The sequence below is a fragment of the Equus asinus genome, chromosome 14 (genome assembly GCF_041296235.1).
Source record: "Equus asinus isolate D_3611 breed Donkey chromosome 14, EquAss-T2T_v2, whole genome shotgun sequence".
NCBI lineage: Eukaryota > Metazoa > Chordata > Mammalia > Perissodactyla > Equidae > Equus > Equus asinus.
In genome coordinates, this window is record NC_091803.1 from 40,447,765 (window position 1) to 40,463,689 (window position 15,925).

General features: G+C 62.5%; 1 protein-coding gene across 1 annotated transcript in view; it reads left to right on the forward strand.

The window, feature by feature from the left end:
• Positions 1 to 15,925, forward strand: part of LOC106836777 (uncharacterized) — a 144,221-nt gene that overhangs the window by 110,763 nt on the left and 17,533 nt on the right. The window contains exons 50-64 of the mRNA XM_070484926.1: positions 147 to 256; positions 1,599 to 1,743; positions 1,826 to 1,954; positions 2,440 to 2,601; positions 4,245 to 4,409; positions 6,887 to 7,055; positions 7,447 to 7,631; positions 7,855 to 7,947; positions 8,114 to 8,315; positions 9,565 to 9,749; positions 9,835 to 9,932; positions 12,673 to 12,857; positions 14,456 to 14,661; positions 14,822 to 14,999; positions 15,813 to 15,922. Coding sequence (XP_070341027.1) covers positions 147 to 256; positions 1,599 to 1,743; positions 1,826 to 1,954; positions 2,440 to 2,601; positions 4,245 to 4,409; positions 6,887 to 7,055; positions 7,447 to 7,631; positions 7,855 to 7,947; positions 8,114 to 8,315; positions 9,565 to 9,749; positions 9,835 to 9,932; positions 12,673 to 12,857; positions 14,456 to 14,661; positions 14,822 to 14,999; positions 15,813 to 15,922 — 2,322 coding nt within the window. The remainder of the gene's footprint in view (positions 1 to 146; positions 257 to 1,598; positions 1,744 to 1,825; positions 1,955 to 2,439; positions 2,602 to 4,244; positions 4,410 to 6,886; positions 7,056 to 7,446; positions 7,632 to 7,854; positions 7,948 to 8,113; positions 8,316 to 9,564; positions 9,750 to 9,834; positions 9,933 to 12,672; positions 12,858 to 14,455; positions 14,662 to 14,821; positions 15,000 to 15,812; positions 15,923 to 15,925) is intronic.

A 15,925-nucleotide genomic window follows, 5' to 3' on the forward strand; every position in this document is an offset into this window, starting at 1 on the left:
GCTGAAGCTCTGCCAGGCTGGGAAAGTCCCCCACGGCTGGGATTTTGTGCACAGAGCCGGCCGCCCTCTCCCCCTTGACCCTGATGGAGAAGGTGGTCGGCGCTGAGTGGGGAGGAGGCCTCTGGCTCACCTGTCCCCCCCGCCAGGTGCCGGCGTCCTCTCCTCTGTGGCTGGGGAGGGGCGAGCTGGCTGCACACCTGGCCCTCGCTTCCCGCTTCAGCTTCTCCCAGGGACTCGCCGAGGCAGGGGGCAGCATGTGAGCGGGCGCATCCACGGGGCCCATGCGGGCTCTGGGGAGGTGAGCACTGAGCCCACAGTCAGGACAGCTGGGACCCCACGGGGTCCTTCACTCCTTCATCGGTACCTTATTAAGCACCTACTGTATGCCAGGTGGTGTTCAAGGCACAGACATGGCCCCTGTGTTGAGAGAGCTCACATTTTAATGGAGGAAACAGTTGACAAGCGTCTCTGATTCATCGTTTGTACAATCATTTAGTCAGTCAGTGACGGGTAAAGGAGCAAGGGGCTGGACTCCCTGCCCAGCTGGGTGGCTTTGGGCAGTTCACGTCCCCTCTCTAAGCCTCAGTGTTTTCATCTGTGAAATGGGAGACCGTAGGCCAGTGTGTGCCAGTCAGAGCAGGAGAAAGACCCCGTCCAGACTTCAAGCCAATGAGTGAATGAAAAAGTAAGAGTTGTGATAGGCACTGTGAAGAAAGGAAAGATGATGCTGAGACAGAGAAGAATTGAAAAGAGGACTTTCTAGATGGGGGAGTCAGGGGGGCCTACTGGGGGAGGTGGCTTGTCAGTGGAGGGCCACAGATGAGAAGGAGCCAGCTTGTGACAGGTAGGAGGAACAGCAGCATTCTGGGGGGAAGGAACAGCAAGTGCAAAGGTCCTGAGGCAGGAACAGGCGGGAGCACTTCAGGAAGAGCCGGAGGCAGTTAAGACTGGAGGAGAGTAAGGGACGGGGGAGATGAGTCAGGGGAGGGACAGACCGGGCAGGGCTCCTGTCTCAGTCTGCTTGGGCTGCCCAAAGCTGGGGGGCTTCAACAGCCGGAATTTATTTCTCACCCTTCCAGAGGCTGGGAGTCCAAGATCAAGGTGGCAGCAGGGTCAGGTTCCGGGGGGAGCTCTCCTCCTGGCCTGCAGCCTTTCTGCTGTGTCCTCGAGGGTCGGGGGCCCTTCTCGTCAGGACACGAATTGCCTGTGAGGGGCCCTCGTGGCCTCATCTAATCCCAGCCACCTCCCAGGGCTCTGCATCCTCAGACTGTCCCCCGGGGGGTCAGGCTCTACCATATGAGTCTGGGGGACACAGTGCAGCCTGGAGCAGCCCCGGGGCCCAGCGAGATGCTTAGAGTTCATTCTGGTTTTGGAAATGACACATCTGGGTGTTGAAAATGGGGCGTTTTCCGTCTAAACCTTTCAGCCTCCCAGTCCAGACATGGCTCTGAGCTCCTGCAGACATGGGCAGGGAGGGGGGCGGTGTGTCCTCTCCCCCTGCCCCCTGGATCTCCCACCGGGGTGGGCAGGGGGCCCCCAGCTTCTCCCCCCCTCCCGCCCCCCGCCAGCCTTTCCACTCTGCAAACAGGGGGCGTCAGCCTCTCCTCTTCCCCCTCCACCTCAATGCAGGTGGAGCTTGCCTGGAACAGAGGGCCGCCCGTGACCTTGCATCTCACCTGGGCCAATGGGTCCTCTGTGCACAGCACCTCCTGGGAAGGCTGTCTGGCGGCCTCCCCGGGGCAGGTATGCACGGCCGGCACAGGGCTCCCCCTTCCTCCGGGCCAGGACTGGGCCCCCGGGTCACGCAGCCCATCCTCTTTGTCAGCTCCGGGAAGCCTGGGGCCTGGGCGCCCTCAGGGCCTGTGGGGCCTTAACACAGACCCCAGTCGTGTTCAGTGAGCAGCTTGATCTGTCCTGGGACCATCGCCGGGTGCAGCAGAACCTGACGTACGAGGTGAGGGGGGCCTGGGGAGCCGGGTCCCAGACAGGCGACCCACGGGGCAGCCCCACCGGCTGCAGAAAGGGCCTGCTTCGGGGGCCACATGGTCCTGGGTGCAGGTGCTAGCTAGGAGACACATTTCTCCACCCTGAGCCTTGGTTTTCTCATCTGCAAAATGGGTGCAGTTGTCCTTCCCTGACTGGAGTGGAGGACAGCAAGGTGCCCAGCATGAGGGGAGCACTCAGGGAGCCGATAGTGAAGGAGCTGGTGACACCAGTGGGCTGCTGGGGGTGAGGGGAGGTCCGGGGCTCAGGTTCCCATGGGTGTCAGAGGCAGGGTCCCCCCAGCATCGCCACCAGCCGGGGGCTCCTGATGGGGCTGAGCGCTGTTCTGCAAGGCCTGGGGCACGGGGTAATGGGGATGCTTAGTCTGGAAGACTTCCGGGGGTGGCTTCCCCGCTTACGAGATGAGCCCCACTCCACGGTGCCCTGTCGTTCCAGAGGCTTCAGCCATCCCGGCCAGACAAGATCCGTGCGGAGGCCACCTTGGAGCACGTCCTCACGGCCCCCTGCACCACGCAGAGCTTCTGGGGGACAGTGGAGACCGACTATGCCCACAGGCTGCGCCATTCCCTGCGCCTGGGGCTCTGCGGCCTGCCCAGGGTCAGTCTGTCCTGAGGAGGGGCCCAGGGACCCTTGGGTCGGGGGAAGGTGAGGAGAGAGGAGGACACCTGCCGAGCTCAGGGGCATGAGCCAGGCAGCCAGATGCTAAGACCCTGGCTCTGCATTTGCCGGCTGGGTGACTTTGGCAGGACTCGTCTCCTCCCTGAATGCCCAAGTGTCTCATCCGAGGATGGAGGAAGCAGTAGGTTCCAGGACGTAGGGTGACTGTGCGATTCAGGAGATGTGACACAGGAAGAGTGTTTAAGACATAAACCAAGGCTGCTGTCATCATCACGGTTAGAGGTGAAGGATTAGGACCCCTTTCCCCCCAAAGTTCCTCCCCTCCTAGATTTGTTATCCGATTGATTGCTCCTCCCTCTCTCTTCCCCTCCCTCCCACTGACCCATCCACCACCCACCCATCCATCCATCCAATCATCCAATCATCCATCCATCCACCACCCATCCATCCATCCATGCATCCAATCATCCAATCATCCATCCATCCATGCATCCATCCTCCCATCCATCCTCCCATCCATCCATCCATCCATCCATCCATCCATCCATCCTCCCATCCATCCATCCATCCATCCTCCCATCCATCCATCCATCTACTCATCCATCCATCCATCCTCCCAACCATCCATCCATCTACCCATCCATCCATCCATCCATCCATCCTCCCTTCCATCCTCCCTTCCATCCTGCCATCCACCCATCCACATTCGCATCCATCCATCTACGTTCCCATCTATCCATCCATCCATCCATCCATCCATCCATCCCAGGGGTCAAAAACTTTTTCTGTGAAGGGCCAGAGAGTAAATATTTTAGACTTGTAGCAGTCTCTGTTACAACTACTCAACCCTGCCGTTGTGCCGTGAAAGCCCCCATAGATGATATGTAAATGCATGGCTGTGGTCATGTTCCAATAGAAATTTACTTACAAGAACAGGTGGTTATTTACAAGCCAGATTTGGCCCATGAGCCACGGTTTGCCAACCGCCAGTCTGTTCATCCATTCATGAAAACATGTGTGGGGTTTACTAAAGCCAGGCCCTGTTCTAGGTTCAGGGACAAGGATGGTGAAGGGGACAGACGGGTGCCTGTCCTCCTGGAGCTCACATTCCAGTGGGTAGAGGAAGAGAAACAAGATGCGTATATGTGGTCAGGCATGGTGAATGCTGTGAAGGAATGAAGCAAGGAGAGGGGTCAGGGGGCTGCAGGGGGCCTCACTGACTAGGGCAAGCTCTGCAGCAGGAACAGCCAGTGCAAAGGCCATGGGGCACGAGTATGCTTAGGGTATTTGAGGAACATAGGGCAGACCTTACAGAGGGCGCAAGGAGGTGAGGTTAGGAAGATAACACAGACCTATAGGTCATGCCGAGGAGAGCAGCTTCTCCTCTAAGTGAAATGGGAAGGCAGAGGGCTTGGAGCGGGGGAATCATGTCTTATTTGCATTTTTTAAAGGTCAACCTTGTTGCCAAGTGGAGGAGGGCAGGATGCTGGGGCAGGAGTGGAGGCTAGGAGACCCACCCATAGGCTAGTGCAACAGTCCTGGCGGCCTGGACCAGGGCGGTGGGGGAGGAAGCCGTGCCCCTGTGCCTCCCTGACCGCTGACACCCCGCCCTCTCGTCCCAGGCCCTCTCGGTCTCCGGGGAGCACACCCTGGGCAGCAGTGGGCTCCTGCTGCATTCCCACTGCCAGCTGGGCCTCGCTCCGGACCCCACCCACGGCCTGCACCTCAGTCTGACCCTCCGCAACCACAGCAGGCCTGGGATGCCCGGCTTCTCCGGGGAGCTGGAGGTGGGTGTCCTGGTCAGGGCTGCACACCCCGTGGGAAAATGCCCTGACATCCATCCGTCTGTCTTTCTCTGGCCAGTGCGCCCTCACCCCCTGGGCGGCCCCGCCATCTAGTGGCCACTTTCAGAACTGCAGGCTGGCACAGGGTGGGGACGAGAGCTGGCCTGTGGGTGGGACCCCCCTGGGCCTGGCCCAGCCCCGAGATAAAGCCCCTCCTCTGCTGCCCCAACATCCAGCCCTTCCTATAACCCAGAGGCAGTGGCTGGACTGCCCGGGTTTGAATCCCAGCCCAGCCTCTTCCTAGCTGGCAGCTTGCTTTGCCTCCCTGTGCCTCAGTTTCCTCATCTGTAAGTGGGGATCAGCTGTATTCAGAAGGTGGTTGGTGGGGCTCTGGGCACCTCTGCCCGCACAGCATGGGTACACAGTAGGTGTCCATCAGTGTTGCGTCCACCCGCCTGTCTCCCTGGCTGGGTGACCTTGACCTTGACCTTGTGGCCCTCCTTCTCCAAGCCTCAGTCTTCTCTTCCCGTCAAGTGGGAACAAACTCCACCTCCTATGCAGAGTTGTCGAGAGGAAAAAGAGACAGGTTTGCACAGCACACGCACACAGTAGGCGCTCACGGCATGGGTGATCCCGTCCAGCGTCTGGCGCTCGCTCAGCCCGTTTCCCGGCCCAGTGGCCTCGGCAGTTTTGAAAGAGCTTTTCCTCCCCAGGTTCTCAGGGCACAGCCTCCTCTCCCCCGTTTGCCAGCCAGGCCCCAGCCACCCCCACCTCTGTGCCCCCAGTGCCCCCAGGCCTGTCTCCCCAGAATCGGAGGCCGTGGAGCGAGCCCCGTGGGGCCCAGCTTGTCTCCTGCTGCCATCTCCAGCGTGCCGGCGGCCGGTCCGACCCCTTCTCGCTTGCCCACCCCCCACCGCTTGCCCCATTTTGGGGTCCGTGGAGTGGACAGGGGCCTGTCCAGCCCCGTTTGGTCCTCATGCCAACCCAGTGGCCCCTGGGCAGAGGAGGGACAGGTTCGAGGAGGTCAGGGACTCCCCCTGCGGCCGGCCAGCGGGGCCCTCGCCATTCGGTGACTTAGGGTGCAGCTGGCACACAGGGCAGAGACCCCAAGCGTGGTCTGCAGACGCCCCCATCTGGCGCCCGCGGGCGCTGTGAAATCTCCTACGGGTTCCTGGGCTGCACCCCGCCCACCCACAGGGAAAGCTCGGGAGGGAGATTCCGGAACCCGCCCGGGAGCGAGCACCTGTTTAGATCCTAGGGCAGCCGTAACTAATTACCCCCAACTCAGGGCTCAACACCCCAGAAGTTTCTTCCTCCATGGTCTGGAGCCTGGAAGTCTAAAACCCCCGTGTCAGCAGGGCCGCGCTCCGTCCAGGAGCTCCGGGGCAAAGCCCCTCCCTGCCCATTCTAGTTTCTGGTGGCTGCCGCTGCACCCTGGCGTTCCCTAGCTTGTGGCTGCATCATTCGAGTCTCTGCCCCTGCCGTCTTCACGTGGCCATCTGATAAGGACATTATCATTGGATTGAGGCCCACGCTAATCCAGGATGACCTCATCTTACCTTTATTACGCCTGCAAAGACCCTGTTTCCAATTAAGGTCCCATTCACAGGTACCAAGGGTTAAAGCTTTCACATGTCTTTTTGAGGAACACAATTCAACCCATAACACACCTCCTACACATCACACACACACACACACACACACACACAGGTATTCTGATTCCTGGTAAATTTTGAGAACCCCATTCTACATCATTTTATAGATTTTGAAACTGAGGCCCAGAGAGGGTAACACACTTATTCAAGATTGCACAGCTCGTTAGTCACAGTGTCTGGCCTAGAATACAGGGCGGCCGAGTCCTGGCTGGAGGTGGCTCCCCCACCTCCCGCTGCTTCTCCGTCAGCCCAGTGGCCTCCTTCCTGCAGGGTCTCTCCAGGTTCCTTCTCTTAGGGCCTGTGAGGCCTTTCCTGCCTTTGCCCCACCTGTCCTGTGTCCCCCCCGCTCCCCACCCCCACCAAGGCCGAGTGCCTGCAGGGACTGAGATAAACCGCTCAGTGGCTGGGCTTTCTGCCAGGCGCCACCCACGCTGTCTCCTTGAACTTGCTGAAACACGGCAGGGGGCCTCGTGCAAACACAGGAAACCTGTTCTGCAGGTGGACACGCCTGAGCCCTGGGGACGTGAAAATGCTGATGCCCGGGCCCTAGGGCCCCTCAGTCAGAATCTCTGGGCTGAGGCCTGGGCCACTCAGATGGCGGTGCCACTGGGTCGTTGGGCCCCAGCTGTGATTTTAATCAGCACTTTCTGCAGTGGGTCAGGATTCTGAGCCCTGGGGCGGGGGTGCGAGGTCGGGGGTCCCAGTGCCCCCGGAGACGTGGGGTGGGGGCGGGTGTTGCCTTTCCCTCCCTGGGCCTGGGGCCGGCAGGGGACAGAGCAGGGGCAGCGGCCAGGCTGCACTCAGGCCTCTGCCGGCCCCTGGCAGCTCCTCGGCCCCGAGGCTCAGCGGCTCAGCCTGGGGGCCCGGGTCTCCACATCGGCTTCTCAGAGCTTGCTCCAGCTGGAGGGAAATGCGGGCGACGGGGACGAGAGAGTGAGGCTGTCGCTGTCCCGGGCCCACACCTGCCTCCAGGCCTCTGTGGCGCATGAGGAAGGTGAGTGGAAGCAGCGGGTGTGGCTCGCGGGCTGGGCAGGGCCCCAAGGTGGCCCAAGAGGGGACAGAGATCAGGGTGTCGAGGCCTAACCCTGTGAGGGCTCTGTGGCCCCCTCACCTTGGAAGTGACAGTGAGGCCCCTGCAGCCACTTGTACTGACAGTGACGTCAGGAGAGGCTGCGGGAAGAGTCCAGGTGGGCAGACCGGAGGTGGGGGATGGAGAAGAAACCAGGCTTCGGGGGTCAGGACTTGGCAGCCTAGTTGGAGGCCCTCCAATGCTGGGGCCTGTGGGCAATAGGGAGCTACAGAAGGCTGTGGAGTGGAGGAGTGGGAGCAGCGGGGAGCATGTGGACGAGTCCTGGGTGCAACAGCAGGTCCCCTCCTGGCCCCAGGGAGCCAAGAAGAGAGCATGGTGCTGCGGGCGTGTGCCCACAGGCGGGCGGCTGAGGCGGAGGCCCTGATCCAGGCCAGTGGGCAGCCCGGCCAGCCCCTGGGACACCTGAGCCTGCAGGCCGCCAACCAGAGCCTGCGCTTGAGTGCACGCGGCTGCCCGGGGACCCTGCTGGGCCGCGTGGAGGTGAGCGGGCTGGGGTGGGAGGCTACCCTTCTCTCTGGGCCAAGGCCCCAGCGCCAGGAGCCCCGAACCCTTTGGGCCTAGCAGTGCCCCCAAACCCAGTGGCAGGCAGCCCCCGGCGTGGCAGGCACGTCCTTGGGCCCTGCTGCTGGCATCCAGAACCTTCCACCCGCGTCATTCCTGCGAGGCCCCACTGGAGCCCCGGCCTGTCCCTCTGTGTCCACAGTCCAGGGTTGCAGCCGTGGGGTCCCACCTGCAAGCCCAGCTGGAGGAGAAGCTGCGAGGCTTGGATGCCTACATGAGAAGGTTCCAGCACCTGGTGGGTAGACTGTGTTGGGGTGTCAGGGGCGCTTGGGGGACCGGAGGCAGGAATGGGGCTCTGGGCGGGGATGCTCCTCTGGCCCATCCTGGCCCCATGCTCACCAGGCAGGAGGGCCTGCTCTGTGCCCTAGACCCCCACTGATCCCGCCTCACTCCCCTGCCAGGTGCAGCCGGCGGGCGCCCTGGATGGTGTGGCAGGCCCCCTCCTGCAGCTGTCACAAGCGGGGTTGGGGGCCATGCAGGCGAGTGGCCGGGCGGTGGCCGCGCTGTGGGGCCGGAGCCGGGCCAGGGCGCTGGTGCCCTACATGCTGCTGCACCTGGAGAGGCCACAGGCAGCGCTGGACCAGCTGCGGGAGGAGCTGGAACGTGAGTGCAGGAGCCGGGGCGCCACCCTGTGCCCAGACCCACACCTGACCCTGGGGCCGCCAAACCCGGGCCCTCACGCTGGCCTGGGCGCTGTCTCAGTCAGAAAGGCCACCTGCTCTCCCGTGGTCTGCAGCCCAACTTCATTTAGACCCCCCGCCTTATTTCTCATGGACCCACAGCATTCATAGTCTTTCGGTTGGCTGTCTCCAATCTCGCAGGTCTCCAAGCTGATGTCCCTTATGCCCGCTGCCTTATTTCTTTGGAGACAGCTGCCCCAGTTCCTTCAGTCCCCGCCTGATTTCTGTTGGGGATACAGCTTTATTGCTGTGAGGCCCGCTGCCGTAGGACTCCAGGGCCTGTTTGTGGTTCTGTGACAAGCACCCGTGTGTCCGTGCCACTTGCGCACTTATGAGTTACTTCCGTCCTGGTGACTGAAGAGCCGCCGCCGCCCCCAGCGCCTGCCTGGCGGTGCCGGGACCTCTGGACTCCTCACTCCAGGAGCGCAGGGCTGACAGCCGCCCTGGCACCAGGCCGGGCATCCCTCTGACTGGCTGTGTTCTGTCACCCCTGCTGATGTCCCTGCGTCCGAGCCCCCTGGGCCACCCCAGGTCCGGTGACTCGCTGGGACTGACGGCCTCAGCACGTGCCATGCTCATCGCTGTGCTTTGTCACAGCGAACGGAGAGAGCAGGGTCAGCCGAGGGGAGGGGCTGGGGGAGGCGGAGGGAGACCAGCACAAGCTCAGTCCTCCCCGAGCCGGGGCACACGCACGCCCTCCACCCCCCAGCTTCGAATTGTGACCACACGTGTCAAGTGTAGTCTACCAGGGGGCTCTTCAGAGACCCCGACTCCAGGGTCTTCTGGGGGGCTGGTCTCGTAGGCAGCCTCTGCCTGGTGCACACAACCTTCCAGACCCCAGAAGGAGGTGGGCACGGCATAAACGGCACTGTTCGTGCAGTCTGGGCGCAGCGAGGCCCCCGCATCAGGTCTGGGAGCGCTGGGAACCCTCTTGAAATCCTGCTGCCAGACACCAGCCAAGGGCCGGCCTGTGCCCTTGCAGAGGGTGGGTCACAGCCCCGCAGGCCGGGCCGACTCTGCTGCACGGTCTGTGGGGCCGTCTCCTCCTTCCAGGTAGTGGCCCTGTTTCCTGGAGCCCTCGGTCAGCGGGGGGCCTGGGATGTGGGCAGTGGCCTCCTGCCTGCAGCCGGGAGCCTGGAGGCCTCAGAGTGGGGGGTGGCTGCCTGTTTCAGGGCCCCTGGCCACACTGAAGGACGCCTACCTGGAAGTGACGCTGCGGCCCCTGGACGAGGTGTGGCGGGAGCGGGCCGAGGAGGCCGGGCAGCGGCTGTGGGCCTGGGTGTCGGCGATGCCGTGGGCCTGGTGGCTGAGACCCAGCGAGGCAGCCCTGGAGGCCACGAGGGGCGCCCTGGAGCTGGTGAGGGGGGAGCAAGGGGGCGGGACGGAGGCCCCCCGGAGGCAGGGATGGCCCCGAGGGCACTCACCACCTCGTCCCTCTCCAGGCCGCCCACCAGATGCAGTCATGGGCTGAAGCCACCTTGTCCCGGTCCCTGAGGCGGCTCTGCAGACCTTTGCTGGACCTGTACAGCTTCTCGGCCAGGTAGCTTGGGGCCCCTGTGTCCCTGCCCCAGGCCAGGAACCGGGCTGGATGCGTTTCCCCCGGCCATCTCATTGACTCCTTACAAGAACCCCGCCACGCAGACGTTTCAATCTCCCTTTTACAGATGAAGAAACTGAGGCTCATTCTTCTCTGCACAGATATGTTACAAGCACTTTCTCTGAGCAGGCGCCGGTTTAGGTGCAGCTGTGAATGACACAGAGCCGTGCCCCCATCCAGGCCACTGTTTACGTGGGGACGGGCACTAATCACACTAACTAGGTTATCCACACCGGCGGTGGGCAGACCTTTCTGTAAAGGGCTGGGGGTAGTGTTCAGGCTTCGTAGACCCGGTAGTCTTGCAGGTATTCTCCGGTTTGGTTCCTTAATACTCCCTTCAACGTGCAAGAGCCATTCTAAGCTTGCAGGACGTCCCAAAACAGGACACAGGCCGGAGTTGGCCCACAGACCATAGTTTACCAACTTTTCATCTGGTACATTAGGTGGCAAAGCCTACAGAAAAAAATAAAGGGGGACAAGTGGGCTGAGGGGGCATTTTAAACAGCACAGCCCGGATCGGCTTCCACGGGAAGGTAGCCTGTGAGCACGGGCTGGAAGGAGGGGCGGGAGCGAACCGTGTGGACCCCATGGGAGGAGAGTTCCAGACGGAGGGCACAGCTGGTGCAAAGGCCCGGGGGTGGAATGCACCTGGCCGGCTTGGAGGGAACAAGAGGAGGGTGGCGGTGTCTGAGAGGTTACGGGGTTCCAGGTGGCCGGGGGTGCCTTGTGAGGACTTTGGCTTCTACTCTGAAATGGGAACACACAAGTTTTGAGCTGAGGAACGACGTGGCCTACGTTTCATCTAAAAATATCCCTCTGGCCCTGGTGTTGAGAATAAAGACTTGGGGCAGTGGAGAGAGGCAGGGAGGTCCAGGCAAGCTGGGAGTGGGGCTCCACGGAGCAGCGGTGGCCGTGGAGGGGGTGCGAGGTGTCAGATTCTGGATGGGTCAAGCTCAAGGCTATAGGATTTGCTGATGGATTATGTAGGTGGTGACAGAGAGGAACGGGGGATGACACCAAGTTTTTTGGCCTTGACAACTGGAAGGACGGACGGAGGGTCTGTTGATGGAGCGATGGGGGATGACCGGGGTGGGGGGCATTGGGGCTTTGTTAGCTCCCTGTTGCTGCTGAAGCAAATTACCACAAATTCAGTGGCTTCAAACAACGCAGATTTATTCTCCTGTAGCTCTGGAGGTCAGAAACGGGTCTCAGTGGGCCAAAGTCATGGTGTGGGCAGGGCTGGTGTCCCCTGGAGGCTCTGGGGAGAATCCCTTCCCTGGCCTTTTCCAGCTGCTAGAAGCTGCCCGCATCCCTCGGCTCGTGGCCCCTTCCTCCGTCTGCACAGCCAGCAGCATAGCATCCTCTCTTCTCTGACTTTTGTCCTGGTTGCTTCTGTCTCGACTCTGAGCCTCCTGCCTCCCTCTCCTAAGGTCCCTTGTGACTAATTGGCCCTCAGATAATCCATCTCCAAATCCTTAGCTTAGTCACACCTGCAAAGTCCCTTTGGCCGTATAAGGGAAGGAAGGCGTCCGTTCCAGGGACCGGGATGTCTTTGGGGGCTGTTATCCAGCCTAGCGTGGTGGGCATAGGGGCGGACAGGCGATCCTTTCTGGACACGTTGAGCTCACGAAGCCATCGGAACACCTGGCTGAAGATGCCATGAGGCAGGTAACATTCTGAGGCTGAGCTGTAGGGCAGCCTGCGAGTTGTCAGAGAAGTCTCCGGCCCTGAAGGAGCGGCAGCGCCAGCCTCAGCGACAGGCCCAGGGCCTGGGGCGCTCGCCCCCCTTCCCCTCACGGGCAGGAGGCCCTCTAGGGACAGTGGCTTGGAGTGGGGGGTTCCCTCCTCCCTCAGCCGGCAGCCTCACAGAGCATCGGGCCGGGGGAAGCTGGGGCTTGAAGCCAACTCTGTCTAGGGCCACCCTGCCTCGGCTCTCTGTGCCTCGGTTTCCCTCCTGCTAGGTGAGAGGTGACGTGTGGCGTTTCTGCCAAGCGGTGGGGGCTCACGCTGGCAGGGCTTTGGGTGCTGTCAGAACACAGGCTGACGAGGGGTAGCTGCAGACCGGGCAGGCTTTGGCTCGGATGGAGAGTGGCGTGCCAGTCAGGGCTGGTTGAAGAGGGAAGGGGTGGCAGTGTGGGATCCCGTCACCCGGATGTACCAGCAAAGGGGCGCCCCTGGATGCTGGTGCCGTGAAAGGGACTCAGGCCATTTCCTGCCCCAAACTGCAGGTGCCCTGGGCTTCTTGGGGGCAGGTGTCTCCGGGCCTCCCCCACCAGCCCACCGACACGGAAGATATGAGTATTTCCTGTCCCCCTACAACCCCAGGATGGCCTGAGTTCTCGGCTCCCTCAGATCCCACGAGGTTGACTTGACCCCCGTCCTCCATCCCGGGGAAGTTCAGGAGTCCACCAAGGGGAGAACTCCCCAGACCTCCCGCTCCACGTTCTCTTTGGCTCTGACCTCCCGTTTTGGCCGACACTCTGACCGCCCTGACAGTCCCACCTCCTGGAGGCCCCGTGTGGGCCCCACCCCCACCCTGGTCCCAGGCCCCTGGCTCGAGATCGGAACCTGCGTCCTTCACACAGGACAGCTGCTCCCACCCCCGGCCTCCCTGCCGGCCCTCTGCTCCCCCGCCTCATCCTGCCATCTCCCCAGACAAAACCAGCTCCCTCCCTCCCTCCAGGAACCGCTCGCTGGTGGTGATCCTGCCGCTGCTGCCCGCAGGGGACGAGGCCCTGGACGTGGCCCGGGTGACCAGCTACCTGGTGGAGGAGAAGCTGCTGCGGCCGCTCCGAGAGCTGTACCAGGTCAACGTGCTGGCCGAGTACTACCGGCTCCAAGGCCGCCTGCTGGACGGCCCCCCTGGATGTGAGTCCTGCGCCACCCTCCTCCCCGGGGACCCCTCTGCCCTTGGGATGTGACAGCAGGACCTTGCAAGGGCAGATGGAGAGTGGACCTGCTCCCGAGAGGCACGGGGAGCCCCAGCATCGCAGTGCTGGCCCATCTGGTCCCAGGCTGAGCCCAGAGGTGACTGGTTGCCCAAGGTCACAGAGGACGAGGGCTGGGCCGCAGCTCTGGGCTTCTGTCCGGAAAAAAAGGGCCTGAGCCTGGGGTGTGGCAAGTGACTGAGGAATCCAGGCCAGCTCCCTTCCTGGAAACCTTGCTAGAGAAGCAAAAGGTGACCTCTGGTTGTAGCCGGAAGGCCGCTAATTGAGTCCAGACTCTGGGTCAGGCAGGGCGGGCTGCGCCGGGACCACACGCAGCTCCAGGGGCGGGAGCCCCTGGGGAGTCTGCATGTGGCTTACACCCAAGTGTAACCCTGGCGAGGCTTGTCACCTCTCTGGGCCTTGGTTTCCCCTCTGAGACGCAGAGGCAGCAAGGAGCCTTATTCATACGGGGAATAAGCGTGAGACTGTTAGCAGCCAGTTCCTTGGGGCCGAGGAGGGCCTTGAGCTAGTGAGCAGGCGTGGCCCCCTGGGCTTGGCCAGGACAGGCGCATCAGAGTCGGGTTCCTCTGATCGCACGGGGACCTGCGGAGGCTCAGGCAGGGGGTGCCACCCCCCCCCCCCCCCCCCCCGCAAGAGTCAGTGGTACTTTCGCATCCAGGCGGCGGGGTGGTGTAGGAATGGCCTGGTCTGCATCCCACGCGTATATGACCTTGGGCTGGCCTGTGACCTTCAGCTGATAGTACCCCTAGCTTCTCTTCCCCCAGCCCAGGCCCACGGATGCCCTGTACCCACCCCCCCAAGCCGCTGCTCAGGGACAGCACTGGCCGGATGGGTCAGAACCGTCCCCTTCTCAGGCTGTCCTCTGCCCACGGTGAGGAGGGCAGAGCGAGGCCTCGTGGATGGAGCCTTGGCCACACTCTTTAATAGCTCCACGGAGATATGATTCACATGCCACACAGTTCTCTGCTTTAAAGCGTCTGATTCAGTGCCTTTGAGTCTGTGCACGGAGGGGTGCACCCCCCACCACAGGCAGTTTTAGAACATTTTCACGACCCCAAGGAGGCACCTTGCATCTCTCAGCCATCTGTATCCCCCAACCCTTGACGACCCCCAGTCTACTTTCTGCCGCTATGGGTTTGCCTATCCTGGACACTCTGTATAAACAGAATCGTGTGGTCCCTTGTGGCAGCTTTTAACCCAGCAGAAGGTTTTCGAGGTGCGTGCCTGTTTCAGTCCTTGCTTCCTTTTGTTGCTGACTGGTATAGACTGCTCCCCTCGGGGCGCCCCCAGAGCTCCAGTCGTCTTGAAGCCTGGGGTCCCCGGGGAGCTGGCTGCTGGGCCAGGGAGGAGGAGCTGTGGGTAGACCCCGTCTCCCCCCGGGCTGCCCATGAGGACAGAGGCCCCAGAGCAGGCTGAGCAGGCCCTGGCCATCCTGGGGTGCTCTGTGTGCTCAGGGGCCCCCACTGCAGCGGGCAGAGCTGGCCCTGCTCACCCCGTCTTCCGGCCTCTTCTCCCCAGACCACGCTGTGGTGGCCGGGGCCAGGTATATGGTGACCTTCGACGGCCGGGTGTGGGGTCTCGGCGCCCCCTGTGGCGGTCTGCTGCTGGCCAAGGACTTTGCTAGGGACACGTTCTCACTGACGCTGAGCAGGGCGGGCTCGGGGCTCACGTCCCTGTCCGTGAGGCTGAACCGCACGAGCCTCGTCCTCTACCCACACCTGAAGGTGAGTGTGCATGGGGGGAGCCCAGCCACCAAGGGGGCAGGTGGCCCAGAGGGATGACACTTTCCTGCCTCGTGTCCTGTGTCCCTGGGCCGCAGACCCCTCCCGCCTGGTGTCCCACGGAGCCTGTCCCCGTCCTGCTCAGCCCCTGTCTGGCCCACAGACCTACAGGCTGTACGACTCCTCGGTACCTGGGGAGAATTGTCCCAACCTTGATCTGCCTCCTGCCAAGATGAGGAGGGACGTCCCCAGGATCGAGCTGACCAGTGAGGATGGCATCTCTGTCGCCTGTGACGTCCGAGCCGGCCTCTGCAGCCTGACTCTGGGCCTCTGGCAGCACGGTGGGTCTGGGCCCCGGGCTGGCAGCCTCCACCGCAGTGGGGTGGGCCTCGCCTGGAAGGGCCTCTCCGGGCTGCACCACGGTCAGCTCCCAGGGCTGAGGCTGATGGGTCCCCCGTGAGCAGAACCCCACTGTCCTCGCGAGAGCCCTGGCTGTGGCAAGAGGGACTCCCTTGGCCGCTGCTGCTCCCTGGGGGCTCACGACCTGAGCGGGCACGAGGAGAACAGCCAGAACGGTTCAGAGTGGGGAGGAGGTCAAAGGTCATCTGTCCCCGCTGTGATCACGTCCAGTGCTGGACTGGCCCCACTCCCGGGGCAGCACAGCTCCATCCAGCTCCGCTAGTTGGCCGCTGGTTCTAACGGCGTAATACACATGGGCCGCTGCTTCTCACGCGATGCTACCCGTCGGCTGTGGCACAGAGGACCTGACGGAGGGCGAGTGACTGGCTGGTGCTCCCAGGACTTGAGCCCAGGGCTCTCTGGCCCTGTGCTCTGCCCCCTCCCTGGGACATGCTGCTCAAGTGTGAAGGCCACTCTCCTGCCGCCCCCTGCCCTTGTTCTGGTCGGGCAGCCCCAGAATGGCTCTCCCGTCATGAACTTGCACCCCGACCACTGTGGACAGTGGACAGGGGGAGGCACAAATGCCTTCCTTAGTCCCTTTCTGTCTCCTCTCCCTCTGATGAGGGTTTAGCACCAGGGTTGGTGTTACGGGGTCAGGCGTGGAGGGACGGGGTTCAGCCATCTCCCCCAACCCTGGCCAGCGGGCAGGTGGGAGACAGGCTCTCACTGCGTGGCCTGCCTCCCCTGCCCCACAGGCGTGTCCGCCGGCCTCCTGGGAACCAACGATAACGAGGCCAGCAATGAGCTGATGCTGCCCGACGGCACGGTGGCCGGCAGCCTGGAGGAGTTCACGCTCGCCTGGCAGGTG